Below are 24,349 nucleotides of genomic sequence, written 5' to 3'. Positions count from 1 at the left end.
TACCTCTAGCCTCTCCACTCACACTGTGATGCCTACAATTTCTTCTTTCACTTACAACCTTGGGGGCTGGGAAGGTGCAAATTAATTGCTGGGCTGGGGGATACAGAATTAATTAATTAGAGTTTTGGAAGAAACTGGAAGCTCCACATCACCAGGCTGCCAGCATGAGCACCTGAAGTGGGGGCCAGAATCAGCTTCCTCTATAAACATGGGAGAGAGCCACACAAGTACTGGGGGTGAGCAGGGGGCGTTCAAAGATCAAAACCCAAAACACACCATCTCATGCTTTTCATGGTCTGACTCATGAGTTTTTCATCTTTGGGATTGGCAAGCCGGTAATGCTGTGCTGTAATTGGGTCCCCTGCAGGGCTGGCCTTACCATGAGGCGAACTGAGGCAGTTGCCTGAGGTGCCAGACTGGGAGGGCGCCACTAGGACCCAGAGTGTAGAAAATTGTGTCTCCTGCTGGTGCATATGTATTCTCTCTGCTCTAGATGCACCGAGATGGTGGAGTGCTGTGCTGGAGGAAGGCGGGCACAAGAGACATAACAGGCAGGCAGGAGAAAAGGTGAGAGGGAATAACAGAAAGCAGCAGGAGCTGCAGGGAGAGAGAGGAAGAGAAGCCTCTTATGCACCTCTCTAGCACCCCCAGGAGCCTGGACAGATTAACACCAGCTTCTCAGGAAGCTTCCTGTTTCCTGCTGCTTCCCTGAACCTACTTGAGGAGAACAGGCAGTCAACTGAAGTAGTAGGAGCCAGTTAGGCCCTTAAGATGCTGATATCTTCCCTCGCTCAGGCCCTGCTACCAGCCTGCTTATTTGTCCCCTTCAACTGAGTGTTGAGAGCCACTATAGCTGGCACAGAACAGCAGTCATGAGTGAAAGAAGAAAATGCCCCTCTGGGGCAGCATTCAGAAAAAGAAAGCAAGCAAAAGAAGCTTTTCTATCTCCATCTCAAATGGATGTAACCTTGCACATTCCTGAAGAAAAGTGTAGTTCAGAGAGGAGTGTGGTGGAGGAGCAAGAAACAGCTGCTGCTGAGTTTAGTTCCTTAAGTCTAGATGATCCAGGACTGTGGACCCACTTGAGCAGTAGCCTAAGGGACTTCCTTGTACTGCATGGATCACAGCAAGTGAAAAACTTCATGTTCCCCAAAGACAATGAAAATAGAAGTTTCCATCCAACACATTACTGGCGTGAAATCCCCAAGGTGACAAAGTGGAGAGGCCATGGCTTATGTACTCAAAAACCCAAAATGCTGCATACTGTTTTTGTTGCAAACTCTTCCAGTCTAATGTTCCAGCCACATTGGGTTCTACAGGAACAAATGTCTGGAAAAATCTGGCTAGAAATCTGGCATGCCATGAGAAGGCAGCAAATTACCAGACAGCATTCCATAGGTGGAAAGAGCTTGAGATGAGACTAAGGTTAAAGGCCACCACAGATGATCAGCATCAAGAGAAGATTGCCTCAGAGTCTCTTTACTGGCAAAATGTTCTGAAAAGGCTCATTGCCATTGTGAGAATGCTTGCTACCCAAAACCTAGCACTGCATGGCACTTCAGATCAGCTGTACGTGCCACACAATGGAAACTTCCTTAAAATAGTGGAGCTGATGGCTGAGTTTGATGCTGTACTCCAGGAGCATCTAAGAAGAGTCACCACCCAAGAAATGTACACACACCACTACCTTGGAAAAGCAATTCAAAATGAGATCATACAGTTACTGGCAACAAAAGTCAAACAGAAGATTGTGGCAGATCTGAAGTCAGCAAGATATTACTCTGTTATTCTGCACGCCTGACATCAGCCATATGGAACAAATGACTTTAATGGTGTGGTTTGTAACAACAACAGAACCTAGTGAAAATGTCCCTGCAATGGTGACTGTCAGAGCATTTTCTAGAATTTATTGACATTGATGATACTACAGGAGCTGGTATGACAAATGTGCTTCTTAAAAAGCTGGAAGATACAGGAATTGTGATAGCTGACATGGGCGGTCAGGGCTACGATAATGGTGCCAACATGAGAGGAAAGAAGAGAGGAGTGCAGACACGAATCCGAGAGTTAAACCCTTGAGCTTTTTTTGTCCCATGCAGTTCTCATTCATTGAACTTGGTGGTCAGTGATGCAGCATCAGCTCCTAGTGAGGCTGCTGAATTTTTTAATGTAGTTCAAAGCATCTGTGTATTTTTCTCTGCATCAACTCATCAATAGCAAATTTTGAAGCAGCATCTGGGAACATCCTCTCTGACACTGAAACCACTGAGTGCCACATGATGGGAAAGTCAAGTGGAGGCGATAAAGCCTATCAAACACCAAATTGGGAAGATAGATAATGCCATAATTGCCATTATGGAGGATAATGCTATGACAGGAATTGTTCATGGGAAAACAGTGGCAGAGGGAAATGGAATCACCAGAAACATACATAACTTCAAATGTCTGTGTGGCTTAGTGTTGTGGCATGACATACTGTTTGAAATAAATGTTGTAAGCAAGAGACTCCAAGGTGTTGACCTTGATATATCTGGACCAATGGAACAACTGGACAAAGGAAAGTCATACCTACAGTCTTACTGATCAGATGAGGGATTTCAAAACATTCTGAAGAATGCACAGAAGTTGGCAGAGGAACTTCACACTGAAGCTATTTTCCCACCCATTCAAGAATACAAGCATCACCGAAGAAGAAGACATTTTGATTACGAGGCACGGGATAATCCCATAAGAGACCCCAAACAACAATTCAAAGTTAATTCTTTAACCAGGTGCTAGATTGTGTAATACAGTCAGTTGAACATTTCCTGCAGCTCAAGGAACACAGCCGTATATTTGGGATGTTGTATGATATTCCAAAACTCCTCATTATACCTGAAGAAGACCATCACCAGCAATGCAGGACACTAGAGACAGTGTTGACACATGATGACATGTGCGATATTGATGTGAGTGATTTAGGCGATGAACTTTCAAGATACATTTCAGCAGGATCAACTCCAAAGACTGTTCTGGAATATATGTGCACAAATAAGATGACCACCCTCTTTCCAAATGCTTTTGTTGCTCTGCACATACTTTTAACACTTCCTGTAACCGTTGCCAGTGGAGAACGCAGCTTCTCCAAGCTGAAGTTAATAAAAACACATCTACGCTCCACAATGACTCAGGAGAGGCTGGTCAGCCTCGCAACCATCTCAATAGAGATTGAGCTGGCCCAGACTGTGCACCTTCAGCAGGGAGCAGTTCACATCTTTGCAACCAAGGAGGCACGGAAGGCACCACTTTGATTATTCAAACAGATAAAAATGCCAGTGTTTACTATGCAGACAAGAAAAGTTACATTTGCTGTTCAGGCATCTGAAAGTTAAATGTTACTTAGAATTTTTGAACAAGGCATTTTAAGTTCTCCTTTATTGGGGTAGGTGGCAGAGTAGAACAGGAAGAAGGCAGAATTGAGACCTTTCAAAGTTTTGGCCCAAGCGAGGGGGCATGGGGATGTCATTTTTGCTTCCTGCCTCAGGTGCCAAAATGTTGTGGGCCGGCTCTGATCCCCTGGCATAGTAAAATGCGTAGTAAGGCTGATAGGGGAGCCCAGGCACTCCCATTCCATCAGGCTCTAACCCAGAGCCCTTTGAGGGCAATCAGTGATCTGACAGCCAGGGGCACTTAAGGCTGCCCTCCCTGGGCCACTTCCTACCACCTCCCTGCAATTGTCCCAAGGGTAAGATGGTGTGAAGGGTGTCCGTTCACCAGAAGAGGTCTTCCAGCAGCTGTGCAACATGGGAGCTTCCTTTCTCTCGGGACGGCAACTGCTTCCTCCTGTGGTGTGGGCCTCCCTCCTGAGTCAGACCAGGTTTACAGCTTTCCCCTGCCAGGGTAGTCCAAACAAAACAAAGGGAATTAGCACAACCCAGAGTTCATATGAGAGGGAGTAGGGGATGCTTCCCTGTCAGGCTCTCTCTGTAGCAGGACCTCCCTTCTCTCAGGGAAGGATCTTTGGGCAATTGTTTAGGGAGAAATTCTGCCGTTCTTTCCGCTCTCCTCTGCTGAAGTTACAGGTCTGCTTTCTTTCCTGGTCTACCACCAAGTGAGCTGTTCTCCTGCCTTTTAACTCCTCCTCCAGCTGGTGCATTTTCTAGGGGCAGGGCAGGGCAGGGCTGGCTGAGCCCAGAGTAGTTCCTTACCCCTTTATTGCCTAGTGTGGTGTTTGTACACCCCATCACATCTTCCTTCCTAGTTCTTTGACCAATTCTCCTCCTCCCATTCTCTTAGGTCTCCCCTTTCTCCTGCAGTTCCTCTCACTTTCTTCCCCAGTCTCCCCCCCCTTGAGTCCGGTTCCTCATGCTTCTCCTCCATCGTGCCTCTTTTCTGCCCTCCCTCCCAATATACCTTCTCTTCTGCGCCTCCCTTATCACTAACATCCCTGCATCTCTCTCTCTCCTTGCAGTTCCTGCCAGTTCACTTCTGACCTCAGCAACTCCTTCCTGCCCCCATGGCCACCTCACCCTTAGCACACCCACAGCAGCTTTCTCTGACTCTGCCCTCCAGAGACCGTCCCCTGCAGCAGCACAGTAACCTCTGTTTGCAAGACAGCATAGCAGTAAATCAGAGAAATGTGCGTGGGGCAAGGAGCTGAGTTTGGGACAACTGTAAAGAGCAGGTGGGGAGGCAATGATGAGCCTTATCTCAAACCTTGCATCACGATAGCTACAATTTGTCCTCACAGCCCACTACCTACCGCCTCCCCCATCACAGCCCAGCAACTATAACTGCTTCTCTCAATGGAGCTACACTAATTATGCCAGTTGAAGTCCCTGACCTTTTTTCCTACCCAACACTTTTCCTCTGTCCATTCGCATTATCTACAACCTCCGCTCTTCACACGTTGTCATCTACAACCTCCTTTCCTCACCCATCTTCCCCACACATACACACTGACAGCTATATGCACCTCAACACCTACACACACCCTGTGATTTGCTTGCCAAACCCCATAATTTCCTAGTCCTGAATCCTTCACACTAAAGTCACTTTCAGCACCAAGCTGCCAGTCAGCAGCCTTCCCTTCACCTCCACCATGCTCCAGCCAACCACAATCCCCCTGCAGTAACAGCAACTTCTCCCAGTCACTTCTCTTCCCCTGGCTGCATCATCTATTTCCCTGTTCTGAGCCTTTACTCTTCATTGTCACTCCTGCCTACTTGTCACCCTACTATTGGCCACGGAGTCTGAGTGCAGGGCCACTAGCAGTGTGAGATAGTCCATTTTGGTTGGGCTCCCTCTCAACCTCTTACTTCCCTGGCACTTCCAAGTAGAGCTGTGCAGTTTGCTGAAAATTCCAAAAAAAGTTGAGTAAAAATAAAATAACTTTGCATCAAACCATAAACATTTGTTACAAAATTTGGTGAATTAATATATATATTACAAAAATCACTTTGTGGGTCAAACAAAATATTTCATTTGACCTGAAACAAAATGTTTTCTTTTGATTTTGAATTTTTAAAAAAAACCACACAAAAAAAACTTTAAAAATTTTTAAAACTAAAATTAAAGGAAACTTCAAAATGAAAATTCATTTCAACCTGAAAAATTGAAATGTTTCCTATAGAAAATGAGAACCAAAACATTTTGATTTTTTGGAAGTTTTTTAGGGTTTTTGTTTGTTTTGGTTTTGGGGTTTGTTTTTACTGAAACAATTCTGCAAAATTGACACATTTGCAAAATGTTTTGGTGTCACTAATCTGCATTTTTTGCTGGAAAAAAAGCTTTGGTCAAAAATTTTTACTCAGCTTTACTTCCTACTCTTAGGCAGCTTGCCAATGAATCACCCATGCCAGTCAAAGCTTGGCATTCCTTTGGCATTCCCATCCACCTCCCTTAACTAGCTGTTGCTCCCTGCAGCCTACAAGGAGCACACAGTTCTTCATGCTGGGCCTGGCAAAAGAACACTCTCAGCAGGACTCAGCCTCTATTTAAGTGAATGCAGTAAAATGTGTTTTGTAGACGTCATTCTCACAGAAACTGAATGTAAAGTGTGGGTGAAGGGTCATTATTTTTCTAGTCCAAAACTTAAGTCTCATAACACATATCCTTTTCCATAAAGAGAATTGATACATTGATTGTGATCTGTTTTGTTTTCTCTAATGCACTTAACATAAATTAGGTTTTAGCTGAACTGAATTGAGAACTGTAATAAATGAGGAAATAATAAATACTACAAACTATATATGTGTTATTGACATGCCCTCAGAAAGATAACAGAGGAAATTCATATTAATTGCTTTTTACATATTGATTGCCCAGTTGCTACTTCTCTCTTGACCTGAACAGACCAAAGAGATTAGTTCCATGATGACTTGTCTTGCTACAAACTAAGGGCAAGTTAGCATCAAAAAAGAATTACACCAAGCAGGCTGAAGTAGTTTTTCTTGACAGCTATAGTATGAGAGAGATCTGACATTAATTGTGGATCAGCCTCGAATGTTTATATACAATTATATTTTTAAATCAATTGTCTTTGTTCTGGTCGAATTTTAGCATGCCTGGGTCCATAATGGGATCAGTAATTGAGGCTCTCTTTCTCTCACAGAAAATTTTGCTTATGACAGCAGGCTGAAAGGGCAGGGCTAGTACTAGGGATACCATATTGTTATTTTCATCCTTGAACAAATCTAAGTAATTCTCTCCCTGCTATTCTGTTATTTCAGACAGAATTACCTGGAAAAGGGATACGTTCTTAGACATGTTTTCAACTGTCTATTCTCAGCAGAGCAAGAAGCAGTAACAAAAGGTAAAAGTTTTGCCTTCCTTTTCTTTGAGTGGCTGCCAACATTAGGCACCAAGTAATTCTGGGTTTCTTCCTGCTATTTAGTCGCAGGCTTGAAAAGAGACATACAATATGGCATACACTCTAGGAAAATCAATCACTATATTGTTGCTGTAAGGATATAAAGGGTATGTTATTAAAGAAGCACACAATTAATCACACAATTAATTGATTTTGAAATATTTTCTTATTTACAATTGCTTTTGTAAATATTTACAGATTGGTGATTAAATTATTAACATATTTTTATTCAGGAAAAAACCTGACATTTCTGTAAACAAGAAAAGGGGAGAATGGTTACAGATAGCTGAGAAAGACAATGGTTTGGATAGGCTGGGTGCTGAAAGTTAGGTACATAAATCCTGCAGTGAGATTGTGTAGAGCTGTGCCCACCTGGGGTAGCCTAGGTGTCATTCCATTCCTTTCCACCTCGCACCAATCCTGCAGGGGGACAAATCAGTCATGCATCTATCTGAAGAAGCTCTAAGTCATGCTAGCAGGGAGCAGCTCCTTTGCGATCCATGATCAGTGGAACATATTGCATTCCGCCCCCAAACTCTCCCCATCCTGGAATGGGTGCTGGGGAGACCAGGAGTGTCTAGCATAGAGCTGGCTACATCATCAGATATGTCCCTTGTGCTGACAGAATTCTCCAGTACTGCCTAAAGGCAGCTTTAATTATACTTTGCACCATTGGAGAGGTGCAGAGGAGACTAAGTGTGTAACTACCCTTTGACCTGGGGTGTGATTCCAAGCTCCAGGAGACACTCCTGCACTAGTTCTGATCAAGCGGGTGTGCTAAAAATAGAGTGTAGCCACAGCCATAGGAGCAGTGGGAGGGGCTACCCACCCGGCGTACGTACCCATCCAAGACCATAGGCACGTACTCAGGGTGGCCAGCCTTTCCTGCTGCCCGTGCTGCCACAGCTACATGTTTCTTCAGGCTGGGAATCGCACCCCCAGCTCCAAGTTTAGACATACCCTTAGTTGGGGCTAAGGATGTGGCTGTCGGCGTCCTCGTATGCGCACTGGGAACCCAACAAAGAATTTTCCACATTGAAAACTCTGATTTTGAAATCCTGGATATTGCTCTGTTTTGTGCTCTTTATTTCCTTTATAACACTGCCTGTTACTTCCTCACTGGGTTTCCCTAAGGTAATGTAATATTACTTTCTTTGTTTATTGGGGTAGTGGTGCAACTTCATTTTTTCATAATTTGTTAACTGTGCAAATAAACAAACCCACAAACTAATACACTTTAACCAAAAGCTAATAGACTTGCTTTAATACTAATGGCCTGAGTTTTATTTGGCTGTCAGTCATCTCCATTAAGCCTAATAATAGGCAGGAAGAAAGTAAAACTTCTACAAATTCTCTAATGAAATTTAGTGTAGATGAAAAAGCACTCAATATATAAAAACGTAAGCTTTGGATTCCTGTAGTGCCTTCCCTCTGAGGATCAAGAGGCACTTCACAAACAAACATTCAAGAGTTAAAGTTCCATAACGCTGCTCTAACTTACATATTATCGTCCCCATTCCCTTTTCACAAATACAAAAACTGAGGCTCAGTGTGATTAAACGACTTGCCTAAAGGTCACACAGCAAGCCAGTGTCAGAACAGAGAATAAAACCCAAGTCTTCTAACTTCAAGTCCTGTGTTTTAACCACAGGGCTGATTCCCCAAAAGTGCTGACATATTTTAAAAATGTTTCTGCAGATTTTTCTTGACTTTATTTAAGAATAAGTCTCTCAAGCATCACTGTCCAGGGAAATAAGATAGATGTAATATGCAGATAGTTTTCTTGCATGTTTTCTGTAGAATTTTATCCTTCCATTGTGAATCAGGTTGGTTTGTGGTTAGAATCTTTGGTTTCGAATATAAATCATGTGCTTCATTTCTTTATTAAATCATAAAATAGTATAAAAATGCTAGCAAGCTATATTCTAATAGAATATATGTGAGAAACAGATTTCAGAAGTCAGTCATCTATATTTTTCCGTAACCAATCAGTAAATCTGGCTATGAGTTTTCTCCTTTCCTTATTTGCAAACTTTGCAAACTGCAATGTTTCAGTAGTAGCAGTCCGTAGATCCTCGTCCAGTGTAGTATTGTAAAAAAGCTGCAACTAAAAAAATATAGATACATAAAGTTAGTCTACAGAGTACTTTGAGTTGAAAAATTGAATGCACTTTCGACAGATGTCTTATAACTGTCTAGATAAGAGCTTGTTTTTTACATTTAGGGTTTAAATTTACATTTAAAGGTACAATACTGATCTCACTGAAATCAATGGGAGTTTTGCATTTGACATCAATGGAGCCAGAATTTGACACTTAAAACTTTAGCTTACGAAGGTGCTTGCTCTGCAAAGCTCCTATACTGTGGCTTAAATGTTCAAAAGTGATTTTGGGGGCCCAGATTGGGATACCTTAAAGGGGATGATTTTCAGAGTGGGAGTGCCCTGCACTGCTGAAAATTGAGCCCCTTAAAGATGAAAGCAGGAACTCTGCATCTGCGGAGCTTTGAGGCTTCACTGGCCTGGCACCTTTTCTTTTTCAAAGTAGTTCACACTTACAGTTACAGACAGCAGAGTTCTGGGGTGAGATTCTGTGCTGTGCCTCTTAGAGGCATAGCATAGAACATAGCCCAGGAGGAAGGGGGTTAAGATGGCTTTAAAGCACTTTTATGCCCTCCTGGTCTTGGGTAAATCTGAGGGCTGGAGAGGCACCCAGTGTAACTTATAGGCTTGCCAAAAAAGGCATGACTTTACTGCAGGATTAATGCATGTTAGCTATCCTGTTGTAAAATCCTAGCACAGACAAGGCGCTGTAGTCTTACCACTAGGTAAACTTGGTGAAGTCCACCAGAGGCAGGGGCGTAGTGTTGATCTTGCCTAGCTCCTCATGGTAAAAATGTCAGTGCCTTGTCCCCACTAGGATTTTACAGTGGGATAGCTAAAGAGCATTAGTCATCCTGCTGTAAACCCCCCCCCCCACCCCCCAGCTTTGTTGCAGAAAAGACATAGCCTAAGTCAGTGTTTCTCAAATGTGGCCACCAGGGGCTTTTCTTGCAGCCACAGCTTCCTGGACAGTGATTGGGGGGGAGCAGCAACCCCTCCCCAGGGGCCACCAGCAGTGGTTGGGCCCCGCCCCCCTCTGGAGAGACACAAGCTGGAAGAGCAGGCAGTCAGTGAGTTCTCCATGTTCCTGAGGATAGTGGAGTTGGGCTTCAGCCCTGGGGTGGCAGACAGCAGGCTCAAGCTGTGGGACTTGAGGCTCTGTCCCCTGGATGTGGGGCTTTGGACTCTGTTCCCTGGCTGCACAGTGGCGGGCTCTGGCCCTGAGCTCACCCCCCTCCCCCATTACCTCTGGCCCCAGCTGCCTCCTCCAGTGCCCCATTGCCTCTGTAGCCACCTCCCCATCCAGGGCTTACTTTGTCCCCGGGCTTGCTGGGGCTGAGTAAGTCTGCTGTGAAAAGTGATATTAACAAACATACAAATATCACTTTTCAGAGCAGACTTACTTATAGCTAGCAAGTCTTTAAAAAAAAAAAAAAAAAAAGACAAGCATGTTCAAAGGACCTTATTTGTGTTTCTATTCTGTTTAGGTCCAGTAAAGAACAGACAGCTGTACATTATTTTTATTACCGAGTCTGCAAAAAAAAAAAACCCACATAGATAAATCACAATGCTTTGGACATGAATATGTGCATATTTATTTGTTTTTCCTAAAGTATTTTAGGAAAAATTGTCAGAGCAGCCAGCGACCAGCAAGAGTTGGTGGCCGCATTTTGAGGCCACCAAAAATTTGTTGTAAGAACACCTGGCCTAAGTTATGGTAGCCTCCAAGGGCTGCCCTTTGGGCCACACACTGCCCCCCAAACTCCTCCCTGGTGCAGGCTGTAGTCTCATCCCTCACATGCCCTTTTCAGCCCAACATGCCCTCTACAGTATGGTTTGTGAGAGGATCCTCGGAAACAGCTTTATGGCTGTCTTCACAGTGCTTGCTCTGGGGGAAATCTGCCCCCATGCTGGAACCAGAACTTTCAGGGTATGTCTACACTGCATCTGGGAGCGAGCCTCCCAGCATGGATAGACAGACCTTTATGCTAGCTCAGCTTGAGCTAATGCTCTAAAAATAGCAGTGTGGACATTGCAGTTTGGAGTCCTTGGGTCTGAGCTCGGGTCTCCACTGAAGCCGCAACATCCACACTGCTATTTTTAGCTACCTCCAGACAATTTTGTAGTGCAAGTCTGTCTACCTGGGCTGGGAGGCATGCTCCCAGCTGCAGTGTAGACATGTCTTTGGGGTCCCCTTCACACCACACCACCACTTCTCAGCATGAAGGAGCCAGAGCAAGGAGCTCTACCCAGATGTATAAAATTTTAGACATCAGCTTTTGATGAATAATTGCTCCCAGGGTACAACTAGAAACAGCTATGATTAATAACTTGGGTTGTTTTTTTCAGACTAGCCTATGCACAAGTTCTATGGACATCTACCTAAAGAGTGACAGAAATGTTGCAAAAGGGGGGGGGGGGCATTTGTAGGCTAAAAAGATCTGAAAAGGCTTTAGTCTGCAGCCATGAATGTAAGATGGAGTCAATTTCTTTGAACTCCTAATTTCCTGAATGGATTTACTTGTACATTTCTGGAAAATACAATCTTTACTCTATGAGTTTGTCCACTCTAGGATTTTTTCCTGGAATAATTTCCTACCATTACAGAAGCTCCACTGGCGGCAGTAACACGGGCCGCACAATCCTAGATTCGGCTTCTGGCAGCCACTGACACTTTAACCATCGTGTCATCTCAGCCTGTTCACAGCAGCTCTACACAACATGTTGTTAAAAATAGCAGCAGCTACTAGTGCCCTGACTACACAATTTAGAGTGACCAGACGTCTTGATGTTAGGGGATTTGTCTTATATAGGCAACTATACCCCTTGAAAAAAAAAAGTCCTGATTTTTGACACTTGCTGTCTGGTCACCCTATCACAATTGCTCCCAGAATTGTTCCTACCAACCGAGCTGCACTGGAGTTAGCATTGGTGGAAATTTTGGGGGAATCCTACAGTAGACAAGGATTGGGAGTAAATGCTGTCATTTTTGTAATAATCAATATTTGTTTTTATGCCTAACAAAAGTTTTAACTGAAAAGCTAACTGCAATCTTAAAATTCCTCCGTAGTGAAATCGTATTGTCTGTACAGGTAAATACATTATAGGGGAGGTTCCTAGTGCCACCTGTTAAAAAAGGTTCCCTGTGTCTGTTTTCAGTTGCTTACAACTTGGTAAAACTTGAACAGTTTAGGCTGAAAATTTCCATGTTCTGAGTCTGCCTCAGACTGAATTATTTGGAAAATTTCGTCCAAAATCATTTCGCCATTTCAAAGAACGAGGTTAGGAAAAAATACATTATTTTGCCCATGTTAAAAATTTCTAGCAACCTTTTTTTGAACAGTTCTAGTGCCCTCATGCTTTGGAGCAGGGACTTGAAATTTGGCAGAGGGGTCTTTGTATCAGGGATGTGCCTTTTGCTGTCTCCATGAAAATCCACTTAGATAAGGCCAAGTTATAAGCCTTTAGGGGAGGAGGGAATCAGTTGGCATTTGCTCAGTAGATACTACTTTGATTATAACAGTTAACTCTCCAAATATTTCATCCTCATTGAGCCTGCTCGAGCCTCTCACAGCTCCTACCTGTAACCAAACTGAGCATGTGCCATCCCACAGAGTTAATGAGCATGCTCCAGCCCAGGGCTACAGGGGCCAAGCTGACCTTTCCCTCTAATGATCAGGTACTACAACTGAGAGCAGGGAACCTCTCTCTCTTTTAAAAAAGGAGTAATTGTGGCACCTTAGAGACTAACCAATTTATTTGAGCATAAGCTTTCGTGAGCTACAGCTCACTTCATCGGATGCATTCAGTGGAAAATACAGTGGGGAGATTTATATACGCAGAGAACATGAAACAATGGGTGTTACCATACACACTGTAAGGAGAGTGATCACTTAAGATGAGCTAATACCAGCAGGAGAGCAGGGCGGGGGAAACTTTTGTAGTGATAATTAAGGTGGGCCATTTCCAGCAGTTGACAAGAACGTCTGAGGAACAGTGTGGGGGGGGGGGGGCGAGGGGAATAAACATGGAGAAATAGTTTTACTTTGTGTAATGACCCATCCCAGTCTCTATTCACGCCTAAGTTAATTGTATCCAGTTTGCAAATTAATTCCAATTCAGCAGACTCTCATTGCACAACAGAACCACTAACCCAGGAACCTATCCTTGCAACAAAGCCCGTTGCCAACTGTGTCCACATATCTATTCAGGGGACACCATCATAGGGCCTAATCACATCAGCCGCACTATCAGAGGCTTGTTCACCTGCACATCCACCAATGTGATATATGCCATTGTGTGCCAGCAATGCCCCTCTGCCATGTACATTGGTAAAACTGGACAATCTCTACGCAAAAGAATAAATGGACACAAATCAGACGTCAAGAATTAGAACATTCAAAAACCAGTCGGAGAACACTTCAATCTCTCTGGTCACTCGATTAGAGACCTAAAAGTGACCATTCTTCAACAAAAAAACTTCAGAAACAGACTCCAACGAGAGACTGCTGAATTGGACTTAATTTGCAACCTGGATACAATTAACTTAGGCTTGAATAGAGACTGGGAGTGGATGGGTCATTACACAAAGTAAAACTATTTCCCCATGTTTACCCCCCCCCCCCACTGTTCATCAGACGTTATCAACTGCTGGAAATGGCCCACCTTGATTATCACTAAAAAAGGTTCCCCGCCCCCCCTCCGTCCCCGCTCTCCTGCTGGTATTAGCTCATCTTAAGTGATCACTCTCCTTACAGTGTGTATAAAAACACCCATTGTTTCATGTTCACTGTATATATAAATCTCCCTACTGTATTTTCCACTGAATGCATCCGATGAAGTGAGCTGTAGCTCACGAAAGGTTATGCTCAAATAAATTTGTTAGTCTCTAAGGTGCCACAAGTACTCCTTTTCTTTTTGCGAATACAGGCTAACATGACTGCTACTCTGAAACCTGTCTCTCTTTTGGTATCAATGGACCTCCACTGGGCCCAGGAAGCCATCTTATCCAAATGCACAGGGGACAAAACCCAGACCCAAGGAATGAAAGGGAGTAGACTGGCACAAGGAGTCTGGTGAGACTGGGACTGGAATAGGAAAAGAAACTGTGATTGGGAATTGGTGGGGGGCCTGGAAGAGGTTGGACAAAGGGACTGGGTCTAGGAGCTGGAAGAGGCAAGGACAGGTTGGATGGGGAGCCTGGGAGCCCAGGGGAGGATGCTGTGATTGGTTGGGCAATGAGACTGGGAGCTGGAGATTGGTTAGGCAGGGAGGCTAGGATTGGAAGCTGGGGGGTGGGCAGGGGAGCAAGGCAAGGAGACTGGGACTGGGGGCCAGAGGGAGGAATGTTGGCGGGTTAAATCTGGGCTTTTGGTGCTTCCTTGAGAAGCTGATATGAAGGAAGAGGATGGGGACAAGGGTTCCCATGACAGTTGCCTCCTGATGAGGATGATGTCTCACTGAGTAAGAGCATGGGGCTGGGTGCAGGGGAGAGAACTTGGAGCTGGGGACATGGCAATATGGGGGGAAAGCACAGGGCTGGGTGTGGGGCAGCAGGAGGGGTCCGTGTGTAGAGCTAGGTGCACGGGGGAGAAACAGGTCTGCGTGAAGAGAAAGTGGGGGATTTGGTCTGGGTACATGGCATGGGAGGGAGAGCTCTGTGCCCCATCCTTAGGAAAATTCTGGTTGCACCCCTATCTCTATGTCTCAACAAAAACCACAATGAGTTTCCATATATTTATTCAATACAATTCATGTTTTCCATTTCTTTTTAAGAAATATGTAATTTTAAAAAATACTATTTACAAATTGACAGCAAGATTTAAATTAGTTATTTATCCAATGGCATATAAGTAACTTACCTCTTGGATCTGTAAGTCTGTATTGACAAAGTTTTCCATAATTCTCAATAATCTCTGTAGTATTCCATTCCCATGCCTATAAAGTAATATAAATATCAGTCAGGAAGAGAAGCATTTTGATAATATGTTGGTAAATATGCCATCAGCCTGAGTTCCTCTTCTGCAAGCATATTCGCCAAGCCTAATCTATTATTATGTTGAAACTTTGAAACTGAAATTTAGTAGTCTGAGTTCTCTCCTCCCCCCCATCATTTAAAGAAATATTCTCAGAGTTTAAATTTGTGAGGCAAATATTTATGCTGGATGCAGAGTGCAGTTTACAAATAATTTTCCTTTCTATAAAAGATTTGCTCTCACTCTAGGGTAAATAGACAGGAATCATCTGACTTTTCTAATCGGGTAAACTCTGCCATTTATACACAGCTAAAAATCATAATCAAGTTAGAAGAGACTAGAATAGTATGCTCATCCATTGTCAGTCACATGCAAATAATCAGGTGCAAGAGTTTGAAGGAGGAAGAGAAATACCAGTGTATTGAATCAGAGCCATGGCATATTATGATATAAAAGATACTAGGGACTATATCCAGCCCTGGAGTAAGCAAGGTTAAATAATCATTTAATTCAATGGGAGTTATGCCCCTTTCATCATTTGCCCTAGTAGGATTAAAATGTAGTTTCAGATATCTCAGTATATTCCTATTGGTGGGGTTTTCATTTGAAAGTGGGGGACCAGATTCACAACAGATTTCACATCAGTATAATTGTGCAGTGATCCACAGTGGCACAAAAATTCTGCCAGGGGACAGGTGGTGGTGGCAAAAGATGCCACAACTGGCCCTACACTGGGTTATCGTTAGGGACTAAGTTATGTTGCACACACGCAAGATCAAATGACTGCTCTACGTTATACCACAGTAATGGTCCTCTTGGGACCATTCTGCCAGCCAAGGGATAGCAGGAGTGCAAAAGGATACAACCACATCCCATCCCACTTTTGTTCCACCTCCTGTGCTGGGGAGGCTAGTAGCACATGGTGTAAATGAGGCTATCCCAGCTTTATGCCATGCAGGACTCCCCTATGCAAGCATCTAACATTTCCAAATAAGAATGCGTTTTCCTACTATATAAAAGCTGACTGCATGTTTGCCATACAATTTGTCCCAGGCTTTACTCGGTAAAGAGGCTGAACTGGAAAGTTTCATATTTATATACAGGAAGCCTGTATTGTCTTAAACCATTATATTGATAGCCTTGATAAACTCATGATGGATAAAACGAAAGAGCAATAGCATTTTCCATCTGAAAGTTTGGATGCCCATCTGATCCAAAAGCGTTCCTGCCCACTCACCCTTCCCCCCACCATGTCTGACCACTCTTTAAACCTCCTCTGTTCATTCTCCTTGCTTCCGGAATCATACTACACATATACCAATCCTTCCTTTTTAATCTGCCCCCAACATCTCATTCATAGATGACCAGCCATTCTCCTGCCACAACATTTGGACCATACCCTTTCCTACTCTTACCAATGAGTTATAGGATCCAACTACCTTCCAGTGCTTCCAATTTAAATATTTGTGCTGTATGGAGTGTATGGAACTCTGGAGTATACCAGTTTGCATGCTATTTAACAAACAGTAAACCCTCACATTTTTTAAATGTTTTTCGCCACAAAGCACTTTAAAAGGTAGCACTATGAGTCAGATTTTTAAATGCTCACCATCTTACAGTTGGGGCCAGATTTTCAGAAAAGCTCAGCTCCCATTTAGTCACCAAAATAGGGTCCAGATTTTTCAAAGCGGGTCAGCACCCCTTAGCTCCCATTGAAACATTTACGGGGACACAAGCATACTTCTGTTGAGCTCTTCCAGGCACTTATTTTGGTGCCCTAATGAAAACTGAGCCCTTCTGATAATTCTATCCTTTCTATGTAGGAATCACTTAGACCACCATGGAAATGCAGGCACTTCTGGAGTAGAACATCTGCAATTGGGCTCTACAGCTCAAACTTAAGGTAGAGAAGAGAGTCAGAGAAACAACTGTAGAAATAAAGATGAATTACATCATTTGGTTGCTCACCATACCTTTCATTTAAAAGTAGCCAATTTTCTGTTACAAATTCCCAAGCTATGCGTTGGCCAATCTCAGTAGATGCCACATTTGAAATGATTATGGCCGTATTATTAGAAGACAATAATGAATTGTTGAGTGAGTACTGCAAATATCTGTTGGAAAAATACATTGAAAATATAACTATTTAGAATACAAACATTGACCTTATGAGCTGCCTGTATCATTAGAGTATCATGTTTAATATAGCAGAGTAGCAGCTGTGTTAGTCTGTATCTGCAAAAAGAAAAGGAGTACTTGTGGCACCTTAGAGACTAACCAATTTATTTGAGCGTAAGCTTTCGTGAGCTACAGCTCACTTCATCGGATGCATGCAGTAGAAAATACAGTGGGGAGATTTATATACACAGAGAACATGAAACAATGGGTGTTACCATACACACTGTAAAGAGAGTGATCAGGAAAGGTGAGCTATTACCAGCAGGAGAGCGGGGGGCTACAAAAGGGTTCCTCCCCTCCCCGCTCTCCTGCTGGTAATAGCTCACCTTTCCTGATCACTCTCCTTACAGTGTGTATGGTAACACCCATTGTTTCGTGTTCTCTGTGTATATATATCTCCCCACTGTATTTTCCACTGAATGCATCCGATGAAGTGAGCTGTAGCTCACGAAAGCTTACGCTCAAATAAATTGGTTAGTCTCTAAGGTGCCACAAGTCCTCCTTTTCTTTTTATGTTTAATATAAACATTAACCATTCATTACTTACTGGGTTTACGTTCTCAATGTAGAAAAAGCATTTCACAGAGTATGGGCATATTCATTTTCCTTATGTTTGCACTACTCAGAAAATGTTAGGGGCAAATTATCCCTTCCACAGAAAAAAAATCCATAGATTCTTAGTTTCTATGGACTCATCCTGTCAGGAGCAAGGTTGCGGTTTGCCCTGCTGCAGAGTGAGCAGGAAGCAGGACCCTTCATGCCACAATGGGGTATGTCAAGATAGAATCATAGAATCATAGAATATCAGGGTTGGAAGGGACCCCAGAAGGTCATCTAGTCCAACCCCCTGCTCAAAGCAGGACCAATTCCCAGTTAAATAATCCCAGCCAGGGCTTTGTCAAGCCTGACCTTAAAAACCTCTAAGGAAGGAGATTCTACCACCTCCCTAGGTAACACATTCCAGTGTTTCACCACCCTCTTAGTGAAAAATAGAGATAACAGAAATGCCACAGATCTCCTGGGTAAGTCCCTAGTGCCTAAGGAATGCTTCCCACCCTCCAGAGCAACATGGCTGCCAAAAAGAAAAGGAATACTTGTGGCACCTTAGAGACTAACCAATTTATTTGAGCATGAGCTTTCGTGAGCTACAGCTCACTTCATCGGATGCATACCATGGAAACTGCAGCAGATATTATATACACACAGAGATCATGAAACAATACCTCCTCCCACCCACTGTCCTGCTGGTAATAGCTTATCTAAAGTGATCATCAAGTTGGGCCATTTCCAGCACAAATCCAGGTTTTCTCACCCTCCACCCCCCTACACACAAACTCACTCTCCTGCTGGTAATAGCCCATCCAAAGTGACAACTCTCTTCACAATGTGCATGATAATCAAGGTGGGCCATTTCCTGCACAAATCCAGGTTCTCTCACCCCCTCATCCCCCTCCAAAAACCACACACACAAACTCACTCTCCTGCTGGTAATAGCTCATCCAAAGTGACCACTCTCCCTACAATGTGCATGATAATCAAGGTGGGCCATTTCCAGCACAAATCCAGGTTTTCTCACCCCCCCCACCCCCATACACACACAAACTCACTCTCCTGCTGGTAATAGCTCATCCAAAGTGACCACTCTCCCTACAATGTGCATGGTAATCAAGGTGGGCCATGTCCAGCACAAATCCAGGCTCTCTCACACACCCCCTTCCCCCCCCCCCCCCGGGACACACACACACACACACAAACTCACTCTCCTGCTGGCAATAGCTCATCCAAACTGACCACTCTCCAAGTTTAAATCCAAGTTTAACCAGAACGTCTGGGGGCTGCCAAAGGAGCTGTGTTCTCAGAGGCTCCCCACTGGTAGTTGCCACATGCATAAGGCAGGTGCAGGTCACCTAAATTTTCTTCTGGCTGAGCAACAGAGACAGGATTGTTAACTAATTTCTAATTGTAGAATATTTACTGTTTGCGAGACAGAACGAGCCCATCTTGACTTTCCTCTTCCTAAGTGACTTTGCAGACTGCCATTTGGAAAAACGCATTGGATTCTCACTCTCTCAGGCAAAGGGAGGAGAGGGCCATCAGGGAGCCAGGGGAAGTTCCCGGAACTGGTTAGAGCTGGTAAGGACAAGCTCTAACTTATAAAAAGTGCCATAAGGTCCTTAAATGACCACAGAACAATGGAGCATCAGCATAGCAGTGCTCTGCTCTATCATGTCTTTTCTGTTCCCACCCTCGCCCTCGATATACTCCTTCCATCTCCTGACATGCCCCCCATGGCGGAGGAGTGGCTTGCCACAGCAAGCTTTATACCAATGGAGTTTACCCCAATAAGAGAGAGATGCTCTGCTTGCCTGTCTATCTTATGCTTCTCAGTGGTGCAAAGTGGACATAAACAATCATAGAATCCAGCTTCGCTATATTTTTACTTATAAGCTAAGCAGATTTTCTTTGAAGCCATTGAGAAATGATAATTATAGTAATTATGGACTCAATAATGCAATGTTTATAAAGCTATTTTTAGGAGTAGGACTGCACTTTAAACAATGGATAACTTATTATTGAATTAATATCTATTTTTACCCTTAACCAAGAAATTAATGATTTACTGTTAAATACATTAAAAATATGATTTGAGCAAAGTCACCTGTAAAGCAACCAGGACTCTCTGGTGCAACTCATGGCAAAGAGCATTATATCCTTATCTATTTCTTTGGAATTATTATGATTAAACATTTTCCATGCAAAGTCCCATTCTTTATCACTTCCCATTGCAACACCATAACAACAGATTGTTCTTTTAATAGTAAAGGGAATCCTGTAAAATAGAATAATAGTTGTTGACATCATATTGCTATAAAATGAAAACAAGCAGCTAAAATATGGCAGAAAATTATATATTATGTTCACCAATTACAATATAAAATAATCACAAAAGAGCACTAAACACAGAACAAAAATCTGAAAAGCAACTAGATTTGAGGACTGCATTTTTACATTTATTATTCAAGCATTACCACAACAGAGATGCTTGAAGGTGAACTGAATAGCTTTTTTAATATGGCTGGGCAAACAGTTCATATTAGCCAACATAATTAACATCCTTGTGTCACATCACAATATGGTGATATCACATCCTAATGTGATGACATTTGCATGAAAACACCACCCAAAAGGCCTTTCTGAGAAGGGCCTATCCCAGCAGTGCAGGTGATAGGAAAACACTATCCATTTCAAGAAGAGAGCCATATGTTTTGAGAATGCAAGATGAAGAAAGAGAATGGTTGCCTCTCCATGCAGCAGATTGTCTCCCACTACTCACACTTCAGAGGATGGTACCTACAAAGTGATGTATTTTGCAACAAAACCCAAATCCAAAATACCTTCAGGCTCGTCTACTGCTACATTTTACATGCTGAGCCCAGAGTGAAAATATTTGTTTCTTCTGCAACAGTCAAAAGTGTCATTAACACTAAAACAGCACAGGGTGCTAAATCTTCTTGTTGTTAGCAATATTAACTATTCTACTGAAATAATAACATATCATACATGTGAAGATCTCTATGCACTTTACAAACATTTTATATCAACTGGATTTTTTGGTTGATTCCCTATGGCAGGAAGGGACCCACTGCTATAAGACTCTGAACATTCTATTTTCCTAATGTCTCTGTATTAACTTACCATTACTTTACTTACCATTAAAACTAGCATAGGCTTTTTAAAATTTCATTTCCTTGTTCTAAAAGAATAGGGCAAAACAGAAAAAAGGAACACCATGGACAGGAAAATAATTGAGGAGAAACAATGGGGCAGGAAACCTAGTTCTGGCATGATAGGGTTATATCATTTTGTTTTACACAGCTCCATGGCTTTGCACCTCAACCATTCTGAAAATGCAGGGGGAGAGGGGAGTCTATCTAAAGCACTATACACATGTGCAACACACAGCTCTGTAGAGCTGTCGTGTGACACAGTTTCCCAATGCCACAGGGAATAGGTTAGGCCCATATTGCTCCCATGAGTAAAAGGAAGAAAAACCTGGAAGATATTGGCTGGTGGGTGTGGGAAAAGGGGAGCAGGGGCTCCACAGCATGTTCTTTCCACAGATCCTATAAAAACCCATTACCCCAAGTCCACTTGATTGGAGCTTCATGGGTCAGGAGGAAGTGCGCCTAGGCAGTAAGTGCACCTAGGCAGTAACCATCGGGGGATGGTCGCTCTCCATAGCAATATCCCCTTTCAAGCCTGTGGGGATGTCACTATGGAAGATAATGACATTGTCAGCCTATGACAGAATGACTGCATTGTGAACTGTGCTGTCAGGAGGGAGAAAAGGAACTTGGGGGGTAGCATGAATGCACTGTTTCAGCACCCAAAAGGATTTCTCTGCAGATCTTGTGTCTGTTACAGGTTTGGTGTGTTTTCCAGTTCAGTGTGTAGAAAAATTGTGCCTCCCTATATATTGATCAATCTGTGGGGAAAAAAAATCCATGAACTGAAATGTAGGGAGCCTCCTTGCCCCATGCTATTTTTTCTCATTAAAAACTTAGTAGTGAACATATTTGAATCACTTATAGCTTCAGAATTGCACTTGTTTTTCAAATATAGATGGCAGCCACTCCTTAGTGAGGACTGGCCACGTGAAGTTTTAAAGACTAGTTGTTGTGTGAACTAACTGTATGCAAAGAAAGAATGGTCTTATTCATTATGAAATCAGAACAAGTATATTTTTTTCCATGTAACTCAAAAACAGAAACTCAAACTTCTGAAAAAGTGCAATTTTGGACTCAGACTAAGCATGGAAAGTTTCAGCCTGGAAGATGAATATTTCAAAAAAATTATGAATAAGACATTGATTTTGTTAGAGAGGTCATGGCAATCATGAATTTGAATAAAGTCTGTGAAATCTTGGCAATGGTTATTAAAACAGATTTGATTCCTCCCCCGCTTCCTCAACTGAGTAGCATTGTGACCTGATATATGGGTTGCAGTGCCACTAGGTTTGAGCCATCCAATTTTTGTCTCCATCTGTGAAGGGTTCAAGGGGCACCAGATTGCAGTGCCTGAAGTGGGGAGCCAGGACCAGCCCAGTGGGACAGGAGTTCCACTCCAGATTAAGGGTGGGGCAGGCTCACTCTACAATTTATCCCCAACCTTAGCCTCACCCTTATTAACAACAACAGTTGCTTTTGCTACTTAAAAGCTTTTGTGTAGGTGCATGTAGCAAGAAATAAATTACTGGTGATCCTCATCCTTCCATAATTTATTCCCCCCCACACACACCTCTGCTGTTAAATTTACTAAAAATGTCTGTGCCAAAATTGTAGCCTTAATTATGAACAACTGAAAATAGGAGATAATGATGAAAATCACCTTGCTTCCTTAACTGCAGTATTTACAGCTGACATTACACAATAATAAGAATATTCTATTTTGGATACTAAATAGTGATTAACATTTTAAAGCTTTTCAGTTTACCTTTAAAAGAAGTTTTATGAGTTCAGTCATTACAAAGCTACTAAGCCCCCCCCCCAACTTTATTATAAATACTACAAGTTCAGCTGACTTAGCCATCGATTTTATGAACATAGATTCAAATAAGAGCCAACAACATTTTTGTTCACATTTAGTAACTATACTACAACAGGTAAAATAAAAATATAAAAAGGATAAGAATAATAAACAGAACATAGACTCACCGGTGCCAAAACTATCATAATTGCATAGAAAAACAAGAAAAGAGGGAGGAAAAGAGAAGTGAGAATTACAATATGCCATATGGGCTTTTCTTGCAATGGAATACTCTAACATGGTTTTGTTGACAAATATAGGCCATCTTTAGTTACATAAAAGTCCAACATGCACTTTTGATTTCAGTTTGTGAAATCCATTTAGGGTGCTTCTGGATATGTTCTAATTGTGGATTTATTTGTTTTTACCATATTATACAGCCTTAATAAAAACCTATCAAAATAAAACATTGTAACTGTCAAGCTCCCCCCACAACAATGCCATATGCAACTGTAAAATTTCCCACAGTGATGCTGTATGTCACAGTTTACACTACTGTTGAAGCTGTGAAAGTCATACGGTAACATATACAGTATATGCAATGTAACAAAGTTAATGTCTCTGTGGGAACCTGCTTTTTGAATTGCCTGCCTTTTTATTCATTTACATTTTCAACCTTAATGTTGTATAGGGCAATGGATGTCATGGCAGACTGGTACTTCTGCATTGCTTATTAAAATCCTGCCTCGAACCTTGGTCCTGCCAACAGCTGTCATGTGCTGCTTACACGCCCTCTTAGAGACTCATTGAAATCAAGGACACTTCAATTTAGAGTAACCTTTGCCTGATCAGGCCCTGGGTTTGTAATGGCTAAAAGCTATTTACAGTGAATAGTTGTTAAGTAGCACATATGAAATGATTTGATATGGGCAAGTGCCCACGTCACAAACCACCACCACAACTAGCAGTGTTTGGCTCAGCTAAAGATTAAATGGGTATAGACAATACCCAGAGGTTAGAATTGAGGCAAACTGAGAGAGTGCTGAGGATACTTCCACAGCCTTATCTGCACTTTGCCTCTTTGGTGCTTAGACAGAGTTCAATTTCCAGGGCCGTCAAACTGCATCCTTCATGAAAGTCAAGTTTACCTGAAAAAGCACTAAATATTATATCAATTTACGTTTTTACAATTTAGGTCTTACCAATCTGTATAGGAAGAAGAGAAGGAACCTCCGCTGCACAAGGAACCTCCCCTACACTACCTGCCCATGTAATGGCCTGTTAAATTTAAATCTGACTTACACATCCATATATACATATCTATAATATTACATTGTCATTCTTACTCATTGTCAGGGTTCTCCATCCACTTAGTGTAAAGTTCAGAAGATAGGTTTAAACAGTCTTGGAGACCCAGCCAACATGCTGTATTAATAAGTTTTTCCAAATAAATTCTTGAAGGGAAGTAAAAAAAGGACACATATTACACATTTTGCATTATCCCAATGAGTAATTTTTAACTATAACATAATTTTATCAAATGACATTACATCTCAGGAAGTCTTCTGCTAATAACAGCAGGTTCAATAATAAAAACATAACCAAATAGCAGTCTCAGAGATGGCACAGAGATGTTTGTAGGGATTAGCAAGGTTTAAATATATTCTAGTCCCACCATAAACCTATCTATCCATGTTCTTACACTGCACTTGCCACTGT

The 24,349-nt window shown here is 42.5% G+C and overlaps 1 protein-coding gene across 1 annotated transcript in view; it reads right to left on the bottom strand.

Moving 5' to 3' along the window:
• Positions 1–7,035: 7,035 nt before the first annotated feature.
• LVRN (laeverin) overlaps positions 7,036–24,349 on the bottom strand; it is a 67,369-nt gene continuing 50,055 nt past the window's right edge. The window contains exons 16-20 of the mRNA XM_084628624.1: positions 23,977–24,084; positions 19,764–19,934; positions 16,900–17,040; positions 14,813–14,888; positions 7,036–8,957 (exon numbers count right to left, since the gene is read on the bottom strand). Coding sequence (XP_084484750.1) covers positions 8,811–8,957; positions 14,813–14,888; positions 16,900–17,040; positions 19,764–19,934; positions 23,977–24,084 — 643 coding nt within the window. The 3' untranslated portion in view covers positions 7,036–8,810. The remainder of the gene's footprint in view (positions 8,958–14,812; positions 14,889–16,899; positions 17,041–19,763; positions 19,935–23,976; positions 24,085–24,349) is intronic.

The sequence above is a fragment of the Lepidochelys olivacea genome (assembly GCF_965140295.1).
Source record: "Lepidochelys olivacea isolate rLepOli2 genome assembly, chromosome: 5".
Taxonomy (NCBI): Eukaryota; Metazoa; Chordata; order Testudines; family Cheloniidae; genus Lepidochelys; species Lepidochelys olivacea.
The sequence above is the reverse complement of the archived record's forward strand: the minus strand, read 5'-3'. Positions and strand labels throughout refer to the sequence as shown.